General features: G+C 48.5%; 5 protein-coding genes and 1 non-coding gene across 6 annotated transcripts; 1 reads left to right on the top strand and 5 right to left on the bottom strand.

Annotated features, from left to right (window-relative positions):
- Positions 1–108: 108 nt before the first annotated feature.
- On the bottom strand, positions 109–1,154 carry B0J16DRAFT_340215 (uncharacterized protein). Its single transcript, XM_046127645.1, has 3 exons — positions 1,044–1,154; positions 864–990; positions 109–816 (listed from the first exon to the last, which is right to left on the bottom strand). Exons 1-3 carry the CDS (start codon positions 1,076–1,078, stop codon positions 244–246), a joined length of 735 nt encoding a protein of 244 aa, XP_045982242.1. The 5' UTR covers positions 1,079–1,154; the 3' UTR covers positions 109–243.
- A 237-nt stretch (positions 1,155–1,391) lies between these two features.
- On the bottom strand, positions 1,392–5,883 carry B0J16DRAFT_285959 (major facilitator superfamily domain-containing protein). Its single transcript, XM_046124067.1, has 11 exons — positions 5,577–5,883; positions 5,418–5,533; positions 4,539–5,374; positions 4,083–4,494; positions 3,542–3,665; positions 3,195–3,492; positions 2,925–3,145; positions 2,222–2,873; positions 2,058–2,169; positions 1,792–2,008; positions 1,392–1,746 (listed from the first exon to the last, which is right to left on the bottom strand). The coding sequence occupies exons 1-11, from the start codon at positions 5,775–5,777 to the stop codon at positions 1,633–1,635; spliced, it is 3,303 nt and encodes a 1,100-aa protein (XP_045982243.1). The 5' UTR covers positions 5,778–5,883; the 3' UTR covers positions 1,392–1,632.
- B0J16DRAFT_t170 lies at positions 1,395–1,466 on the bottom strand. Its single transcript has one exon. It is a non-coding gene; the product is annotated as a tRNA-Asp (tRNA).
- Positions 5,884–7,388: 1,505 nt separating the features above from the next.
- Positions 7,389–10,478, bottom strand: B0J16DRAFT_319415 (uncharacterized protein; the record flags this gene model as incomplete). Its single annotated transcript, XM_046125517.1, has 3 exons — positions 7,389–8,792; positions 8,878–9,668; positions 9,716–10,478. The coding sequence occupies 3 exons, from the start codon at positions 10,476–10,478 to the stop codon at positions 7,389–7,391; spliced, it is 2,958 nt and encodes a 985-aa protein (XP_045982244.1).
- Positions 10,479–12,966: 2,488 nt separating this feature from the next.
- B0J16DRAFT_340226 (major facilitator superfamily domain-containing protein) lies at positions 12,967–14,561 on the top strand. Its single transcript, XM_046127646.1, has one exon. The coding sequence runs from the start codon at positions 13,077–13,079 to the stop codon at positions 14,451–14,453; it is 1,377 nt and encodes a 458-aa protein (XP_045982245.1). The 5' UTR covers positions 12,967–13,076; the 3' UTR covers positions 14,454–14,561.
- Positions 14,562–14,704: 143 nt separating this feature from the next.
- B0J16DRAFT_414093 (uncharacterized protein) lies at positions 14,705–16,428 on the bottom strand (the record flags this gene model as incomplete). The annotated part of the gene is made up of 3 exons (XM_046133408.1): positions 14,705–15,521; positions 15,574–16,089; positions 16,140–16,428. 3 exons carry the CDS (start codon positions 16,426–16,428, stop codon positions 15,136–15,138), a joined length of 1,191 nt encoding a protein of 396 aa, XP_045982246.1. The 3' UTR covers positions 14,705–15,135.
- Between the last annotated feature and the right edge of the window lie 133 nt (positions 16,429–16,561).

Consider the following 16,561-nt stretch of genomic DNA (forward strand, 5'->3'; position numbering starts at 1 on the left):
ACAACTTCGAACATGAAACGAGATCACAGCCCATTATGTGGTTCAGATGGGTTTAGGATAAGATCTTCTAAAAGATATCCTAATTTATTTAGATTTGTTATATCTACACTAACTCTTAGGCTATTTATTTCTGCTGCTCTAAATCTTAGAGGATAATCTTCCTGATACCCAGTAAACACCCAATGAATTGAAATGACTTTGCGATTTCTAGGTCTTCCCATAGCCTGTGTAAGTCCTTGTCCTCTATGGACGTCTAAGACTGGCACCACTCTTTCCACATTTCCTACACCGGCACTCCCTCGCTTCAACAGGAACCGTGTCCCTCAGCCCCGTACAAGGACAATAGCCCAACAAGGGATTTTGCAACAAAGAGTAAAGAAGCTCCTTTACGAATTCCGGACACTCAATATACAACTCGTCGATCTCATCTCGAACAAAGCCTAGGGTTGTCGGTCCTTCGCCGCCCAACAAATTCCTTGCAAATGCCAGGACCGGATCTCGAAGATCTCTTGAGCTTTCGGGTGTCAGGGTGTAGACATATGGGATCGATGAGAAAAAGTCAGTGACGCTCAGGCTACCTTGCAATGCTGAGCAGTACTTTTGTGTTGCTAGGTTTCTGAGACCTTCGATGTCGTATTTGTCGCCTAGTGAGTGCATAACAGCATGTGTCGATAAAGTTGGAGAGTCGCATTTTGAGTTGTCCTCGATGCTTTCGTCCAGGTCCACTGAGTAGTCGCCTTTATAGAGATAGTCAACCATAAGCTGAACCATATCATGCTGATCAGACGTTAAGTCATAGGTTGCAGACTTTGCTTCCTGGATCTTGATTAGCCAAGAATTCGAAAAGCGGTCGGTCTTCTTGCCTTGAAAGGGCCAGAACATGCTGCTCGGAATACAGGAGACTGGCTGCATATAATAATTCTATGAACCTCTACGTTCCCACCCTCACAGATGAATGTAAAGTCTGTGAATTCGCCTCTTTCACGAGCTCTGTCGAGTTAGCAAACTTTCAGCCCCGGCTTTGATAAGTTGGAATGGCGTACTGGGCTATCCGCGTCATTGTATCGTGAAAGTCCATGGCGTCAGACTCAGTAACAAAAGAAAGAAAATCCCCGCCAGGTCGAATTTCTTTGTTGCTCTTAAATACCAATCACTGTTCAATGCATGATTCATGCAATCACTTTAACAAACGACCGGTCCGGTTAATGTGCCCGTTTAGCGGCAAATGCTTCACGCCACTGGCAATAGAGTTTATGACCATTTCGCTGGGTCACACGACTACACAACCCTGACAACACAATATTGAGATTCTTCTGTCATTAAAAAGAAGACACTGAACAACCCATCTAGTTTGGAAAAAGAAAAAAAGAAATCCTGCATGTTGCAGGTGGCGACTCTCCCGCCGGGAATTGAACCCGGGTCTCAAGCGTGACAAGCTTGCATACTGACCACTATACTACGGAAGATTTCCAGATTTGATCTGGTGTAGTGAAGTTCGGTGCTTGTCGGTCCGTTATTACTATCTATATAGCCTATCGTCATGCTTTTCCCAAAATTATTATCCTAGTCCACCATGATTATGTATTCCCTGTATAACTTTTCCTGTACACCCTTTCCCAAAATGAAATGACTCTATGCATTACCTGATTCCTCATCCGGTCTTATTAAAAGATACGAATCCGCATTGGTAACGAATCGTCTGAAAGATGGTCCTACAGACCAACACTGCAAAGTCCAAACATGTTGCTACAGATAGTCAGTATACCATTGTCGCCAGATAGGTGCACTTACCTTTGCTAGATCTACGAGATCTACGTCTCCAGAAATGGGATTTCTATGAAGCGCTTGTTCTAGTGGGTAAGGCCATTCGCAGTTGATAAACATTGACATATCTGCCAGCCAAGCCATGCGTTCTTGCAGATGGGGGAGTTGCACGACGAGTTCGCGGAAGCCGGGCCAGAGGACGAAGTCGGCCATGCTGATGTGAGGTGTGAAAAGTTGGTTTGATCTAGTAAGTATTAGTATCTTATTGCGTGGGGAGATGGACGGTAGCGTACGTCGGTCGAATCCATTCTGGCATGGCGGCGTATGTCTCTGGTGAAGGTTGAATCATCCATCTCATAACATACCAAAAGACATTCATAGAAGCAAAACAAGTAAAATCATACCCTAAAACCATCAGCAACCTTCCTCATCTTCATCCAGAATATCTCTAACTCACCTTGTCTCTTAACACTATGCACCATCCTCGCCGCCCACTGCGACAAAAGACACGAACGATCAAACTCCTGCTGATCATACAACGCCGCAACATTAGGATGATGTCCAAAGATCTTGGTCAACGGCTCCCCGTTTTTCAAAAGACCCGTAGCCTGTTGGTAAATATCGGCAAATGCGTCGTCAAGACCGCCTGGGTCTGGAACGGTGTTGAGAGATGTCGCGGCCCAGTTTGGTACAAAGATGTTGCGGATCTGCGCGTCTTGGATGTGACGAGGATACCCGTTGACGCGGATACTGCTTGAGAGGGAGAGGTTGTTGAAGTGGTTTCTGACGTTGGGGTGGATGCGCATCGTTCCTTCGTTGGGCTTTGGTTCGTCAAAGGTTGAAGCCGAGTATTCGGACTCGAAGGATTCGTCTTGCTGTGAGTCTCCTCGCTGACCGCTGTGCGAACTCTGTCCAGGTGTACCCGCTGCAGTTGTGAGGTAAAAGTCTGTATGGTTGAAAAGCGGTTCGAAGAAGAGACTTCGGTTCTCCTGTTGACGCGCATGAATTGGTAGAGTTGCGGTATACGGGGTTCTACTACTTGATGCCACTGTCGGTACCGGGGCTTGTGAGTGTTGGATATTGCTTTGATCGAAATTCTCTATCGTCGACTAGTACAATATCAGTACTCGAGAATTTCTTAAGGTTAGTTGTTTTCTTACTGCAGTATATCTCGGGGCGTCCCCAGAACCATTGGAAGACGAATTATACAATGGTGCATAGAGCATCGAGGGATGACCAAAAGCACTATCCGCTGTTGTTGAATCCGACATGCTGTAGTATTCGGTATCCGGTAATAGTCCTTCTGACTGCATAGGCGTTATGCTCATTCCATACCCTTGTGTCGGAACGACCGGAGCGCAAGGCAAAGCACCTTCACCAGCTCATTCAATTAGTCTTGTTTCCTCCCAGTTTTAACGCGTGAAACTCACCATTCTCTCCACTTTCAACCTTCGGTATAGCAAAATCCACCCCTTCCGTATTCCTCAACACGTGCAGTATCTCCAACGGTTCTTTATCGTTTTCCAGAAACCCCAAGACTAGATTTCTGATATGATCCGATCCCGAAGCTACTTGTCTCAAAAGTATCTTTGCAGCCTCCAACTCTGCTTCAAGTCGTTCATTCGCGTTTTGTAAGTTTCTCACTTTGAATTCACGCACATCCGCGTCGTATATGCATTCCGTCTCCAACTTCGCACAATTCGCACAAACCGGCTTCAATCCATTGCACTGTCCATGTCAGCATAATACATTTAACACGCACTTTAAGATTCAATACCTTTGCTTTTCGTTTGCGACACTCCCAACAGGCCGATTTGATCATGCCTGTTCGTTTAGGCCCGACGCGATCCTGCGGCGCTTTTCGAAAGGCCCCATCCCTCGAAGGTGCCGGCTTGATAGATCTAAACGACGACGCCATCGTCACGTAAAGAATGCAAGACTGATGGATTGACACGAGGATTTGATGAGCTTAAATTGGTACGGATGTTAAAAAACAGGGGTTCAGCTGTCGTGTCAACAGTATGATATCATGCTCCCTTGCAACCTAGACATTCTTGTGGAGAACAGACCGTGATTGGTTACGGAATTTGCCGCCACACCGTCATAATAACTAAATGGCTTGGTGCCAATGACATGATTTTATCAGAGACATGCATATTCAGGACGCGACAGCGCCAAAAGCAAGTCATTATTCTTCGGCAGTTGTTTGTTTCGCCATGTTTGTTCCTCTTGTCTAGGATTGTTTCTTCTTGATGGACTTGCGCTCCATGGCAACTGATCCAACAATAGTAAGCACCGCCAAAGCCAGCGGAATATACAAGGTCTGTATAACCGCATTCTCATATCCATTCAGCACACTCCTTAATTTCTCTGGACCAATAGATTCTCTCATTTTTGACAATCCCGCTTTTTGAAGGACCTCTACGTTCGTGTCTGGTGAGGCTGCTTTTATCTCTTGAGCCAGCCGGTCTTGGAATAGCGTTGCTGAGGCGCAGATCCACAAAGCGGAACCCATTCCGGCTCCGAACGTGAGGACTGCTCCACCGAGGGAAACGTCTTCGATGGGGAGAACGGCTTGGAGGGCTATCATGGGACTGTTGAGGCCGAGACCGACTGCTAGACCTAGGAAAGCGAGGAGGAGGACTGCTTTGGTTATTTGTTCGTCTAGATCGATTGTTGTGAGAAGGCCAGAGATTATTGGTGTTAGGATACTGGTAGCGATCATGAAAGCTGCGAATGTCAGTGTTGGTTCAGTGGGGGAGCAGGGGGCTTACGGTAATAGTATCCAAGCCAAGTCGTTCCAAGGCCCGATATAACAAAAGCGACAGATAAACCACCTACCATAGGCAAAGCAAGCAAGCCAGCTTTGGTAGGTGAGTATCCGCGAACTCCTTGGAAGTAAATAGACATGTAGTACTCCGTAACCGCCAGGACTCCCTCGCAACAGGCTCCAAACCACATACCCGCGATGATACTCCTCTGCTTCAGAATTCTTGGTGGGATCAAAGCCTTATCGCCTTGACGGTACTGCAGATATCCAAAAGCAGCGAATAGAACTGCGCAAAACACCAGAGGGACGATGATCTGCCAACTCCCCCAGCCAAACTTTGTACCTCCCCATTGCAAAGCCATGAGAAGACAGGTAACAGCCGGCACAGCAAGAAGCGTACCCAGATAATCCACCTTCTTAATCTTCTCCTTGAACGTAAGAACAGGCGCATTCTCCCTCAGCTGCGGCGCTTCATGAATACCATAAGAGGTAAGTATAAAACACAAAACACCAAGGGGAATATTAATCCCAAAACAAGCCCTCCACGAAAACGCATCTACTAAAGCACCACCGATAGTAGGCGCAGTGATAAGACCCAGACTTCCCACACCGCTGAGAAGACTGTTCATGATGGCTTGTTTCGAAAGAGGGAAGCATTGTTTGAGAAGTTTGAATAATCCGCCGTTTATGGCACCGCGTCCAAGACCGCTGATTGCACGGCCAAGAATGAAGATTGCTGATGATGGTGCGAGAGTACAGATTAAAGCGCCGATTTCGAATGTTGCGATGCCGATTAGGAAGATTGCTTTTGTGGAGAATAAAGTGTAGATTTGACCGAAGCTGAGGGTGTTAGTCGTGAAGATTGTTGGTGGTGGTGACTTACAAGAAGACGAATGCGCTGAGGGACATGCCATAGGCTGCTGAGTACCATCCTATATCTGCTATAGTTTGGAATTCGTCGGTTATACTTGGTACTGCGACTGCGACGATTGTGATGTCCTGTGATGGTGAGTAAAGGCCGATATTAGGAGTGGTGACTTACTAGGCCGCTGAGATACAGGGCGATGCACATTGATACCACTGTTGACCAGAGTTTTGGACCGGTGGGAAAGACGATGTCTTCTTCTTCATTGCGAGGTTCTTCGATCTGCAGTGCTTCAATGGGCCTGGATGGACTCGCAGCATCTGTACTGACAGGCTCCGTTGCGGTGAGAGGTCGTTCGGTCACTGTTTCTGAAGCCATTGCTACGAGTTACATGGGTTCAAAGAGCTTACTTGCGATGGAAGGGAGTCAAGTATTTATCGTCAGTCAACCATAATCGCGTCCTTGCTCGAAGTAGATACATCGCTGACAGCCGCGTTTAAGCTTACATGGCTGTCTGGCTAAATTACGTCTTGATGGAGGGTCGTCGAGTACTGTAATTGAAGGAATTACTGAAGCTTCTAGGGATCGGCCGCTAACTGCTCGCAAAGAGCAACACCTCTACATCTCGTCGGACCTACAATGCACGTCAGCTCAGTTGGTTCTAGGGAGTACACAAGCTTCAATTGAAAGATTGAGTACTCTAGAAGGTGCCACGATAGATTTGATCACTTCTAGGCTCATTGCGTATTCCGATCTGCTGATTAATGTGAATCTCCATGGTTCACTGCTGATGGTGCTTTAGCGGGGTAGAGGTTGCATTCCAGGGCTGTCAGCACCCCGCAAAGACCGGAGATATGCTGACCCGAAGACGCAATTGAGCTGACGCGCAGAATCAGGGCCACGAATTCAACCAAGACAACGACACCCATTCAGCATCAAACATGGCGAGCGACCGACGTTTTATGCCTTTATTCGATAGTGCAGCTCTTGCTGTGCCGTTTACACTCGACTTTTGAGCTTGAACTGATGCGGATGACAGCTTACGACTTCCTCAAAATGTGACGTCAATCATCTTGCGTCTTCGCGATCTCGGCAGCTCGACGCCCACGTCTCCCTCGACTCTTCGCTTGAGGCCAAACATCCCCACTCGCTCTCCGTGGAACGATTAGATGGAACATGTACGATATCCTTGCGCGTTCTGTCGAGAGCCATGGAGATTGGGAACTAGGCGCGCAAGAGGCTCGTCCTACACCGCGCTGACGGGCGCGCGAAAGTCGATGGAAAGCTGTACTCATTGTGGACAATTCGTCGGCCCTGCGGACCATTATCTCGCGCCCTTCCTGCTTGTTACTATGCTGGCTGTTCAGAACCATAGGTACCGCCGAGCTCCGACGACTCTCCTATCTATCGAACGAACATGCGACCCAAGCACCGAAGCGCGATCCTCCCAGCAGCTTGCGACACGACTCGACTCGAAGCACGCTCAAACGAGTCGAACCTATCCCGATCCCAACAAACTCCCTCTTTCGTCGCGCCGCTCATGGCACAACTGAATCGTTCCTGCCGTGGCATACTAGTGGCAGCGTATTACGAGTGTTGGCGGAGTGCGCGAAAGGTGGGAGAGGCCATCTAGAACCCGTGTGAACGATGAACCAGTTTGCAGACGTATGGTTATTATCCTCTACGGTCAAAGCCATTGTCGCTATCCGCAGGGTAGAGACAGGACTTGTTTTGAGAAACTGGCGATTGTGAACGCAGCTAGCTAGCAGGTGTCGGCCGTTTTCTCTTTAGCACGTAGACCCTAGGCAATGATGCCTATGGCTGTAGTTCGACCGCGAAGATGTGTCCCAATGCGTAGGCAAGTGATACTTGATGAAGAACAATTGACGGATAGTAGAGGGTGGTGTCAGTGTATCTGTAGTCTTCAAGCATCACGACAACTCCCCCGTACTGCCACCATGACTCAACTTCTTTCATGCTCTCGTAGATCTATCTAGCAGAATACACAATCTCCGACACCTGCTCCCTCGTCAAAACCTTCCCATAAGAAAACATAACATCAGTCATAGTCTTATCAACAATCTGTTCAATCTTCTCATCCTCCGTAACACCCACCTCACTCAACCTCGTCGGCAAGCCCACAACCTCAACCAACCTCGCAACACAATCCCCCGCCTCCTTCTCCTCCCAACCCAACGTCTCATTAAAGATCTTGACAATCCTCGCCTGCGCCTCGGGATTCTTGTTCTTTGTGTAGCGCAGTACTGGCGGGAGCATGATGCAGCTCGTGATTCCGTGCATCACTTTTCCTACGCTGCCGAGTTGATGCCCGATTGCGTGGCTGGCGCCCATGTTTACGCCGTAGATTATGAAGCCCATGAGTGCCATGCGACTTCCTGCCTGACACTTGCTTACGCCGTGGATGAGTTCTTCTGAGTCTGTGTGTAGACCTTCTTTGTACTCAACTAGACCCTTTGCGAGATCGCGCAATGCTTGTGAGCACCACTCTTGCACATCAGGGTACTTGGCGCATTCCGGATTGCAGAGCGTTTCGATACAGTGGTCTACAGCGCGTATACCAGAGCTCAACCACAATCGTTCAGGCGCTGTTCTCGCGATCCATGGGTCCATGAGGATTAAATCAGGTGCACCACCATCTTTGAGCGAGAAATGCTGTTTTTTGCCCGCGCTGTTGGTGCAGCTTGCTGTATGGTTCCATTCTCCAGCTGACAAGCTCGTCGGTACCAAGATGAGCTTCACACCTTCTGCTTTCTTCATCTTATCCTGCGGCGCGACACCTTTCTCTTGATCAAGTAGAGCCTCCATGTCCTTCTCCTCAAAGCCTTTCGGTAGAGTGGCTGACATTAAACGTGCAACTTTACAAGCATCGGAGTAAGAGCCGCTGCCGACGCAGATCACACAGTCGATTTTGTTCTCTGTGATCCGGTGCGCGATGTCGATGACATCTTCGTATGGAGAGTGTGAACCGACGCCTTCCTTAGCGGTGATGAGTCTATCGCCCAGTGCTTCTTTAAGATCATTGATGGTAGAAGTATTCTTGGCTAGAGCTTTGCTGTGGACGAGAAGGATGCGCTTGGAGTTCCATTCTTGAAGAGCTGAGAGGATGTCGTCTTTACTGCGAGAGTTGAAGATTGCGTCGGAGCCTGGACGGTGGCCGCCTTCTAATTGAGGGATGCGATATGACTCTAATGAGCTTGACATTTTGATGGTTGTTTGAAGTTCAATTGGTGTTTCTGGCAGATAATGTAGTCGTGCCTTATACTTGAGAGTTTCTGGGTGCTTCGGGTCAAAGTGGGTTTGTGACGTCTTGGTTATGACGCTATGCCGAACTCCCGACGCCCGACCCTGAACTTGGCTGACAGTCAGATGAGGCTATATTCTTATAGCGAGCCCTTGCAGAACTATAATTTAACATATTGGTGGTCTGTTCCTCTCCTGTCATACGTCTTTAGTCTACCAAGACATCGTCTAACCCTCCTAACATTCCGAGCAGTTTAGACTTGGCCAGGTCCTTATTCGTCTTGCCAATCCTCTCCTGTATCTCTCCTCTGCTTGTCGACAGTTTTTCTGCCACTTGTTTCCATGAACACTCTCCTTCAAACTTCAATCTGCCATCCTCAAACTCGAATCCCCCTTCACGACAGGCCTCACCCAAGCGCACCTCCTTCAAAACTCCCTTATGCTTCCTCACTCTACCGCCAACGATAACAGTCTCAACTTCTCTCACACCAGCCTGACGAACAACAGCCGTCAAAGGATCATTCTCAGCCGCACAACCAATAGAAGGAGAACTCGTGTCAAAAATAACTAGATCGGCCATTTTGCCCACAGCAATAGATCCGATATTCTTCTCCATCTTCACTGCACGAGCGGCTTTGATCGTGGCCAAGTTAAATGCCTGCTGCACCGTAGCACGAGGTTTCTTAGGATATTTGCCCTCTGCAAAGGTCTTCGTGTTTTGTGTAGCTCGATCAGCTGCTAGAGCAATTTGCATTTGATGCATCATGTTGACTGGACCACAGGAGTGACAATCTGCACCGAGACATGTCAAGGAGAGATCGGGGCGGAATGCTACGGGGTCGGCGCCTGACGACATGAAGATCTCTGCATCGGGAGTAGAAACGATGTATGTTCCCGCTGATGTGAGGAGTTCTGCTTGTTCGGGTGTTGTTCCGTTGCCGTGGGTCAGAAGAATATCTGGTCCAAGCAAACCGCAGGCGTGTAATTGCTCTGGGATCCTTGATTGGCCTTGACTGAAGTTAGCTATGTACTCACAATAACCTGCCATGACTTACCTTTCGAGATAGGCCAATGTCTATAATGACTCGTAATCAACTTCACACCAGCCTTCTTGACACGATTCAACGTTTCAGAGATAACATTCTCAGGAAGAAAATATGAGTCAAAGAAGAAACCCAGCTGCACTCGCCCATCTCCAAACGGCGCCTTAGCAGCAAGGTCATCCATCTGTGGTAACAACCAATCAGGCTGTGGCGCACGATCAAGTTCAAACGAATCCTCCGTCCACTCCTTCGCACGAAGCGGCATGACTCCATAACAAAAGATAGATCGTATACCTGATGCGATAGTCGCGCTTAGAGCTGCGGTACCATGTTCGGGTTGAGAAGCCATGTGGGCGTTGTCGACTACGCATGTTGTTCCTGAGTCGAGGGCTTCGAGACAGCCAGCTAACTGGCCCCAGAAGATATCCTCGGAATTAAAGTTGAAGCTTTGAAGGTTGGCTGGAGGATTAGTATTTTGCTTGGGGTTGTTTTGGGGATGTTTACCTTCGAGCATGTAGTCTAGCATTGTGCAATCTCCGAGAAGGCCTTTGAGTTGAGTTTGCCACATGTGGTGATGCGCATTTATGAAGCCTGGAGAAATGATTTTGTCTTTGCAGTCGATGACGCAAACATCGTTGGGGACGTTAATATTCTTGCCAATCTCAGTGATACGGTCCTCCGTGATCAAAATGTCGGTGTTTCTGAGAGCAACAACATTGTCCTTCTCATCATGTTGGAGGACAATACCATTCTGAAGGAGCAATTTTTCAGACATTTTTGCTGATAGTAAAGAGAATCATTGTTGGGAGTTGAGGAGAAGCCCAGTACTATCTTATACATATCTTCAAATGTCGGGATATTATGGATGAAATACTCGGGCTCGGGGAATTTCTTGTGGAGTTCGGTCGTAAAGATGGAGCTGAGTTTCTCACACACTATCCCCATTTGGTACAGAGGCGCTACTGCTCCGTTTGGGAAACGGACCTGCGAAACGGTTCGCGCTGTGGCTGTGTCTCGCTTATCTCATGAGGCGGATAGGAGATTAGATACGCTATCTAATCTTCTTATCGCATCTATTATCTGCGCTGAAACTACCCTGGATCTGGTATATAACTCGAGTATTCTTATTATTCTAGCCTCAGTGAAAGATTTACAGCTTGATCAATGGATTTAATTAATGCTTAAATACACTTCGAGCACCTTTTGGCTTTTATAAGACGTATTAGGCTCTTATGGTGTTGGAAACCACCAATTTGTGGTTTACTCGTGGACATGGAGAAAACACCATCGGGGTTGCAGACACACTGAATCAGATATTTGGGTAAACATGTGCAAATGATTTAGTTCGCGGATCCCCAAGGCCAGAAAAACAGGAAACCAAGGCTCCCCTACCACTCCCCCAGGTATCTAGTTCGTATCCTACCCCAGACACAGGCGACTCCAGATTTCCCTGCTCAATGCCCCCAGCCCACGTGAGTACCTCTGCTCAACAAACCCATGCAGCTTCTCAAAGACCATCAAGATCTCGGGTCCTATCCCTGACCGCCGAAAGCTCGGTCAGCGTCGGGAATAAAGAACCAAAGTGATTGCATTAGCTCAAGGCGATTAAGAGACGCGCCGACGCGGCTTGTAGGGCAGGACTGAACTATTGGAAGCTTTGACGATGCAATTATCAAGTCACGTTACTGGGTACCAGACGAGCACTTTGCCCCATTACTTCAATCGCTCCATACAAGCTTAATCCTCCAACGGACCCAAACCCACCTATCAGACTCTCAACATCAACGATGGCAACACTTTAACCCAAAAATCGGCCAAAGCCGCCTGCTGTAACCACATATGTAGCGATCATCAAAACCGAAAATCAACGATCTGAGTAAAATTTGCTGCGATCGGTAGTGGCTTGACCGTGCTGGAGACGATGATTAAAACGGTTAGCGATAAAACGATTTCTGCAACCCTCACGTGTCGGTTACGCCCGCCTGTTAAAGCTACTGTGTACTGGCTCGCTTGACTAAGCTTAAAGAGGTTAATTATCGGACCTCACGTATCCACTAGAAGCTCCCTGGAAACACCTTTGGTCGTAGTTGGGGTCGCTTTTGGTCCAGATCTGAAATTACGTCGACGAAGCAATTTCAGAGAATCGCATCCCGGAGGATTTTCTCCAATTTGTCGCCAAGGCCGACCTGACCCCTCATAAGCTGATGTCGCTGCGACAAATGAACCAGGGGGGAGAGCTCTGACCAAGGTAAGGTAGGATTGCAGTACTTCCTTTCGTCCTTGGGTTACCCCCTTTACTACTCTGTATTATGTTGGCAATTGCGGGCAATTGCGCGATATTAATTGACGCGATTGCATGTTTTGGGGAATTGTCAGTGAAGAGTGCGATTTAAAAGGGCCGTTTGTGACAGATCTTGTGGCTTTTGAGTCAGTCTAGCTCTTACGATGGGATGTGCCAAGATGTACTTCAAACATGTTAAGCAGGGAGATATCCTTGCCAACATCCACTTCCACGAGGATATCAGCATGCATGGATAGAGTTGAAAACCACGCAATATGCCACAAGCTCAACAAACGATAGCCGCGTTGAAAGTCAAACCTACACGGATTCATAGTGCAGTAGTAACGCGTAACTTGAACCTTGAGGCCCAATGGTACCATCTGTCCACCCACACAATGTACCATCAGCCTTGCGACTCCTAACTCATCTGGGCGAATGATGCCGATGCCGGTCGATAGCGGCCCCCCTAGGACGGTGTTTAGAAGGCCCGATTACGGTTCAGCGAGTTGAGTCTCTGCCCGGGAGATCTACGCAGAGGCCTCTTGGCATGCTAAGCTTAACAGGTGAAGCCATCAACGGCCGTATTGTCGGTCCGACCTCCACCAGCCCCCCACTTAGTTACACCGCAAGCAGTTAACCCCACGGACATAGTCCACCTTACTACTTCATGACTGGTTACCTTCGGGTCTTCCCCACTCGTAGCTTGTTTTATGGTTCTTCCCCAGACAGGTCTCGATTCATGGACCCGGCTTAGGCGATGGTCCAACAAGAAATTTTTCGCACAAGTTGGGGTCATGGGGAAGCTTGTTTATCCTCTCCACACCGGGCGAGAGCAACCCCAAGTCTGGGGGATTAAGAAAATGAGGAGTGTTGGGGAAAGTGGACACACACTCTCTTTTAGTGTCGGCGCGATAAAATCTGGGCTTTTTAGTAGACAATTGTCTGGGGCAAAGATTTGTATAAAGATCTGCCAGTATCACCACCAAACATCTTTTTGTTCATCAGCACTCATCTCATCATCAATCACTTCAATCTCTTCAGCTTAACCATCTGATATAAAGATTACAAGACTTTGTCTTTCACATCTTCAACATGGCTGGCGGAATTCCTACTGCTGCTCCTCAATTGGCAGGCGGCTACCTCAAAGGTCGCGCCCTCATCTTCCCCCTCGCCCTCGTCATCTCTCTTTTCTTCCTCTGGGGTTTCTCCTACGGTCTTCTCGATGTCCTCAACAAGCATTTCCAAACCGTTCTCGGCATCAGCCGTCTCGAGTCCACTGGTCTTCAGGTCATGTACTTTGGCGGTGGTTACCTCCTCTTCTCTCCCATTGCCGCCGAGGTTCTCAAGCGACGCGGTTACAAGCAGACTATCCTGATGGGTCTTTCTCTCTACTCTCTTGGCGCTATCCTGTTCTGGCCTGTTGCCAAGTCTGCTGACTCCAACGCCAACGGTCGCGCTGTCTTCGGTGGCTTCTGCGCTTGCACTCTTGTCATTGCTTGTGGTCTTGCTACTCTTGAGACTTCCGCCAACTCTTACGCTGTCGTCATCGGTAACCCTGCCTCCGCCAACGCTCGTCTCCAATTCTGTCAGTCTTGGAACGGTGTCGCCTCTTTCATTGGACCCTTGATCGCCTCCAAGTTCTTCTTCACTGGCGAGAACCAGAACAGCCTTACCAACGTCCAGTTCGTCTACCTCGCTGTCGCCTGTGCTGGTGCCGCCGTTGGTGTTCTCTTCTTCTTCGCCAAGCTTCCTGAGATCTCTGAGGCTGTCATTGAGGATGAGGCCGGTCACGACACTGATGGTTCCATCTGGAAGCAGTACAACATGTGGTTCGCCTTCGGTGCTCAGTTCTGCTACGTCGGTGCCCAGGTTACCGTTGCTACCTTCTTCATCAACTACGCTCACGAGAACGGTGGTGTCTCTACTGCCAATGCCTCCAACATGCTTAGCTACGCTCTCATCACCTTCACTGTTGGTCGGTTCTTCGCCACTGGTCTTGCTGTCTTCCTCAAGGCCGAGTTCATCATGATTGTCTACTCTTGCGCCGCCATTGCTCTTACCGCTTACTGCAGCGCTGGTACCGGTAAAGCTTCCATTGGTGCTCTGATTGCCATCTTCTTCTTTGAGGCTCCCATGTACCCCACCATCTTCGCCCTCGGTACCGCGAACCTTGGCCGCCACACTCGCCGAGCTGCTGGTATCCTCGTCATGGGTGTTTCCGGTGGTGCTGTGTTCCCCCCTATCCAGGGAGCCATTGCTGATGCCGCTGGAACTCGTATCAGCTACGTTGTTCCCGTTGTTGGCTTCGTCTACGTTCTGGGCTACGTCGCCCAGGCCTGGGTCCGAGGTGGCATGAAGATCCTCGCCGACAAGGCTCCCGAGGAGTCTCAGGTCGATGAGATCACTGACAACGAGAAGGGTGATGTCATGGTTGAGCAGCACGAGAAGAAGGCCGGCGACATGGCTTAAATGAAAGATAAATGATACCAGGTTTAATACAGCATCTCTAGATATAGATGGCTTTTCACGATAGATAGTGCACAGATACACTACGAGATCCAGAATTTAATGTTTATGATTACTACTTCAATCTTTGTTCACAATTGCTTTTGATTCAGTGACTGTCTTTTAATTGTTGATTGTTTTGTGGCGTCCGGGACTTTTCGCTCTGCCGGTTTTGACTCCATTCGGACTGACCCCACATCGGGACCCACCATCGGCCGCCAGAATAAACTAGTCCAAATGCGGGTACAAGCTGACTAAACAATTTTGTCTCTGTCGGCAACTGAGGACACTTAACCTCATCTCAAAATCCCCACCAGGGATCATGCGATTCAGACCCCAGAATGAATGCAATTTACCGACCTTCTTAGCGGGAACCTAAATTCTGCATGATCCAAATTCCCCCAAGGTCGTTTTTCGGACCAACATGCCGTTGCATTTTCGTAATCTGAACGAGCTGAACACCTGATATGGAAGACCCCCAATTTACTGCCCTGCAACCTTGCAAACGTTAAAAAGATGGGATATCCTTGCAAACACTAAACATGAAGAAGTCTAGATCCTGTGTCATGTCATAATTGACATCTCGAATGACCCAGATCCCAACTGCCACCTCGCTAAAGCGGATATCGGCAACAAGGTTCACTAGCTACAGGTTGAGGGGGTAAACACCCTGGTTAGGGATACGGCCACATGGACCGTTACTAACAATGAAGCCACTGCCAGGATTGCGAGATGAGCCTGTCTGATAACCAGTCGAAAAAGTCGACCCAGGGCTACAAGTTGGCGCAATGACTAGGCTGCAGGTATTGAGTGGCGGGTAGAAGTCGGTCGAAATGCAGTTTGTGGTCGTCTGGCAAGCCACGCAGCAATCGTAAGCGGTTCTGGCAGATGATCCAATCACTTGGTTGCTCGAGCCCCTATCGTTGTACGTGATAGCGACAATACCGTGATTGCCGTTGGCTGCGCCGATGATGTTGTTGCTTGCGCAGGCAGCATAGAATGTGGCAGTCGGGGCAACAGAAGTTTGGTTTTCTAAGAGTAAGGAGTGAGCGACTGGTTATGGGATGAGAGGTTTGTGACATACCAGTGAGAGTAGTGCTATCTGTCTGCGTTGAGATAGTGGTCGTGGTCTCAGTTGCAGTATCGGTCGCGGTAACGGTAATAATTTCAGCAGGCTGACCAACGACACGTGTAGTAGTCGTAGTAACAGTATCATATCTAGTAGAAGTCTTGCGTGGAAGATAGATAGTCCTTGTAGGCTTGTGTATGCAGTACTTGAGAGTGATAGTCTTGGTAGTGGTGGTCTTAATGACTTTGCGACAAGTCACAGACTGAGGATAGGCAGCAGGATAGTAGCTGGGCGGTTTACCCTTGACGCAAGTATTCTTCTGCGGAAAGTTGCCGGTGACCTTACCACGCTTCTTTACGGCAAAACGACCAGTAATCTCGCGCTTCTTTGCAACGTATGTAACATCGGAGGCTACGGGAGTAAAGCCCGCGGACGTAGGGATGGTTGAGGTAGGCGTCTCGGTAACGAAGACGGCAGAGAAGGCTGTGTTTGTAATCGTGGTTGACTCCGATACCGTGCTTGTGGAGGTATCTAGGAGACGTCAGTAAACGGAAAGAATTAAGTTAGAAGGCTTGACCTACCGGTACTGGTAGTGGTAACAGTGTCAGTCCCCTTGGGAAGTGTTGAGACAATTGTTGAAGTAACAGTGTTTGTTCGAGTCGTAGTCTTGGGCTTGGGTGTGATGGTCTTGATAACTGTAGGACAGACTTTTTTGTAGGCAGTCAAGTTGATGTTGACTGTCTTGGTAGATGTCTTGACGCTTTTGACCGACTTGAGACCGAGGGATGTGCTGCAGAGCTGATTGGTGACAGCAGCTTTCTGGGCGAAAGTCACTCCAAGAAGAGCGGTAAGGACTAATTGGAACTTCATCTTGGCGGGTAAAGAAGAGATGCTGAAAGAAGATGTAAAGAGATATTCATAATGTGATGCAACAGGTGGCTTTATATAGAGAACGGATCAGCTGCAACGGTGTATCATCTCGATATAACCTCCAAAGGACATG

This window comes from Fusarium flagelliforme (assembly GCF_020744385.1).
Source record: "Fusarium flagelliforme strain FIESC 12 MPI-CAGE-AA-0113 chromosome Unknown B0J16scaffold_4, whole genome shotgun sequence".
Lineage (NCBI taxonomy): Eukaryota > Fungi > Ascomycota > Sordariomycetes > Hypocreales > Nectriaceae > Fusarium > Fusarium flagelliforme.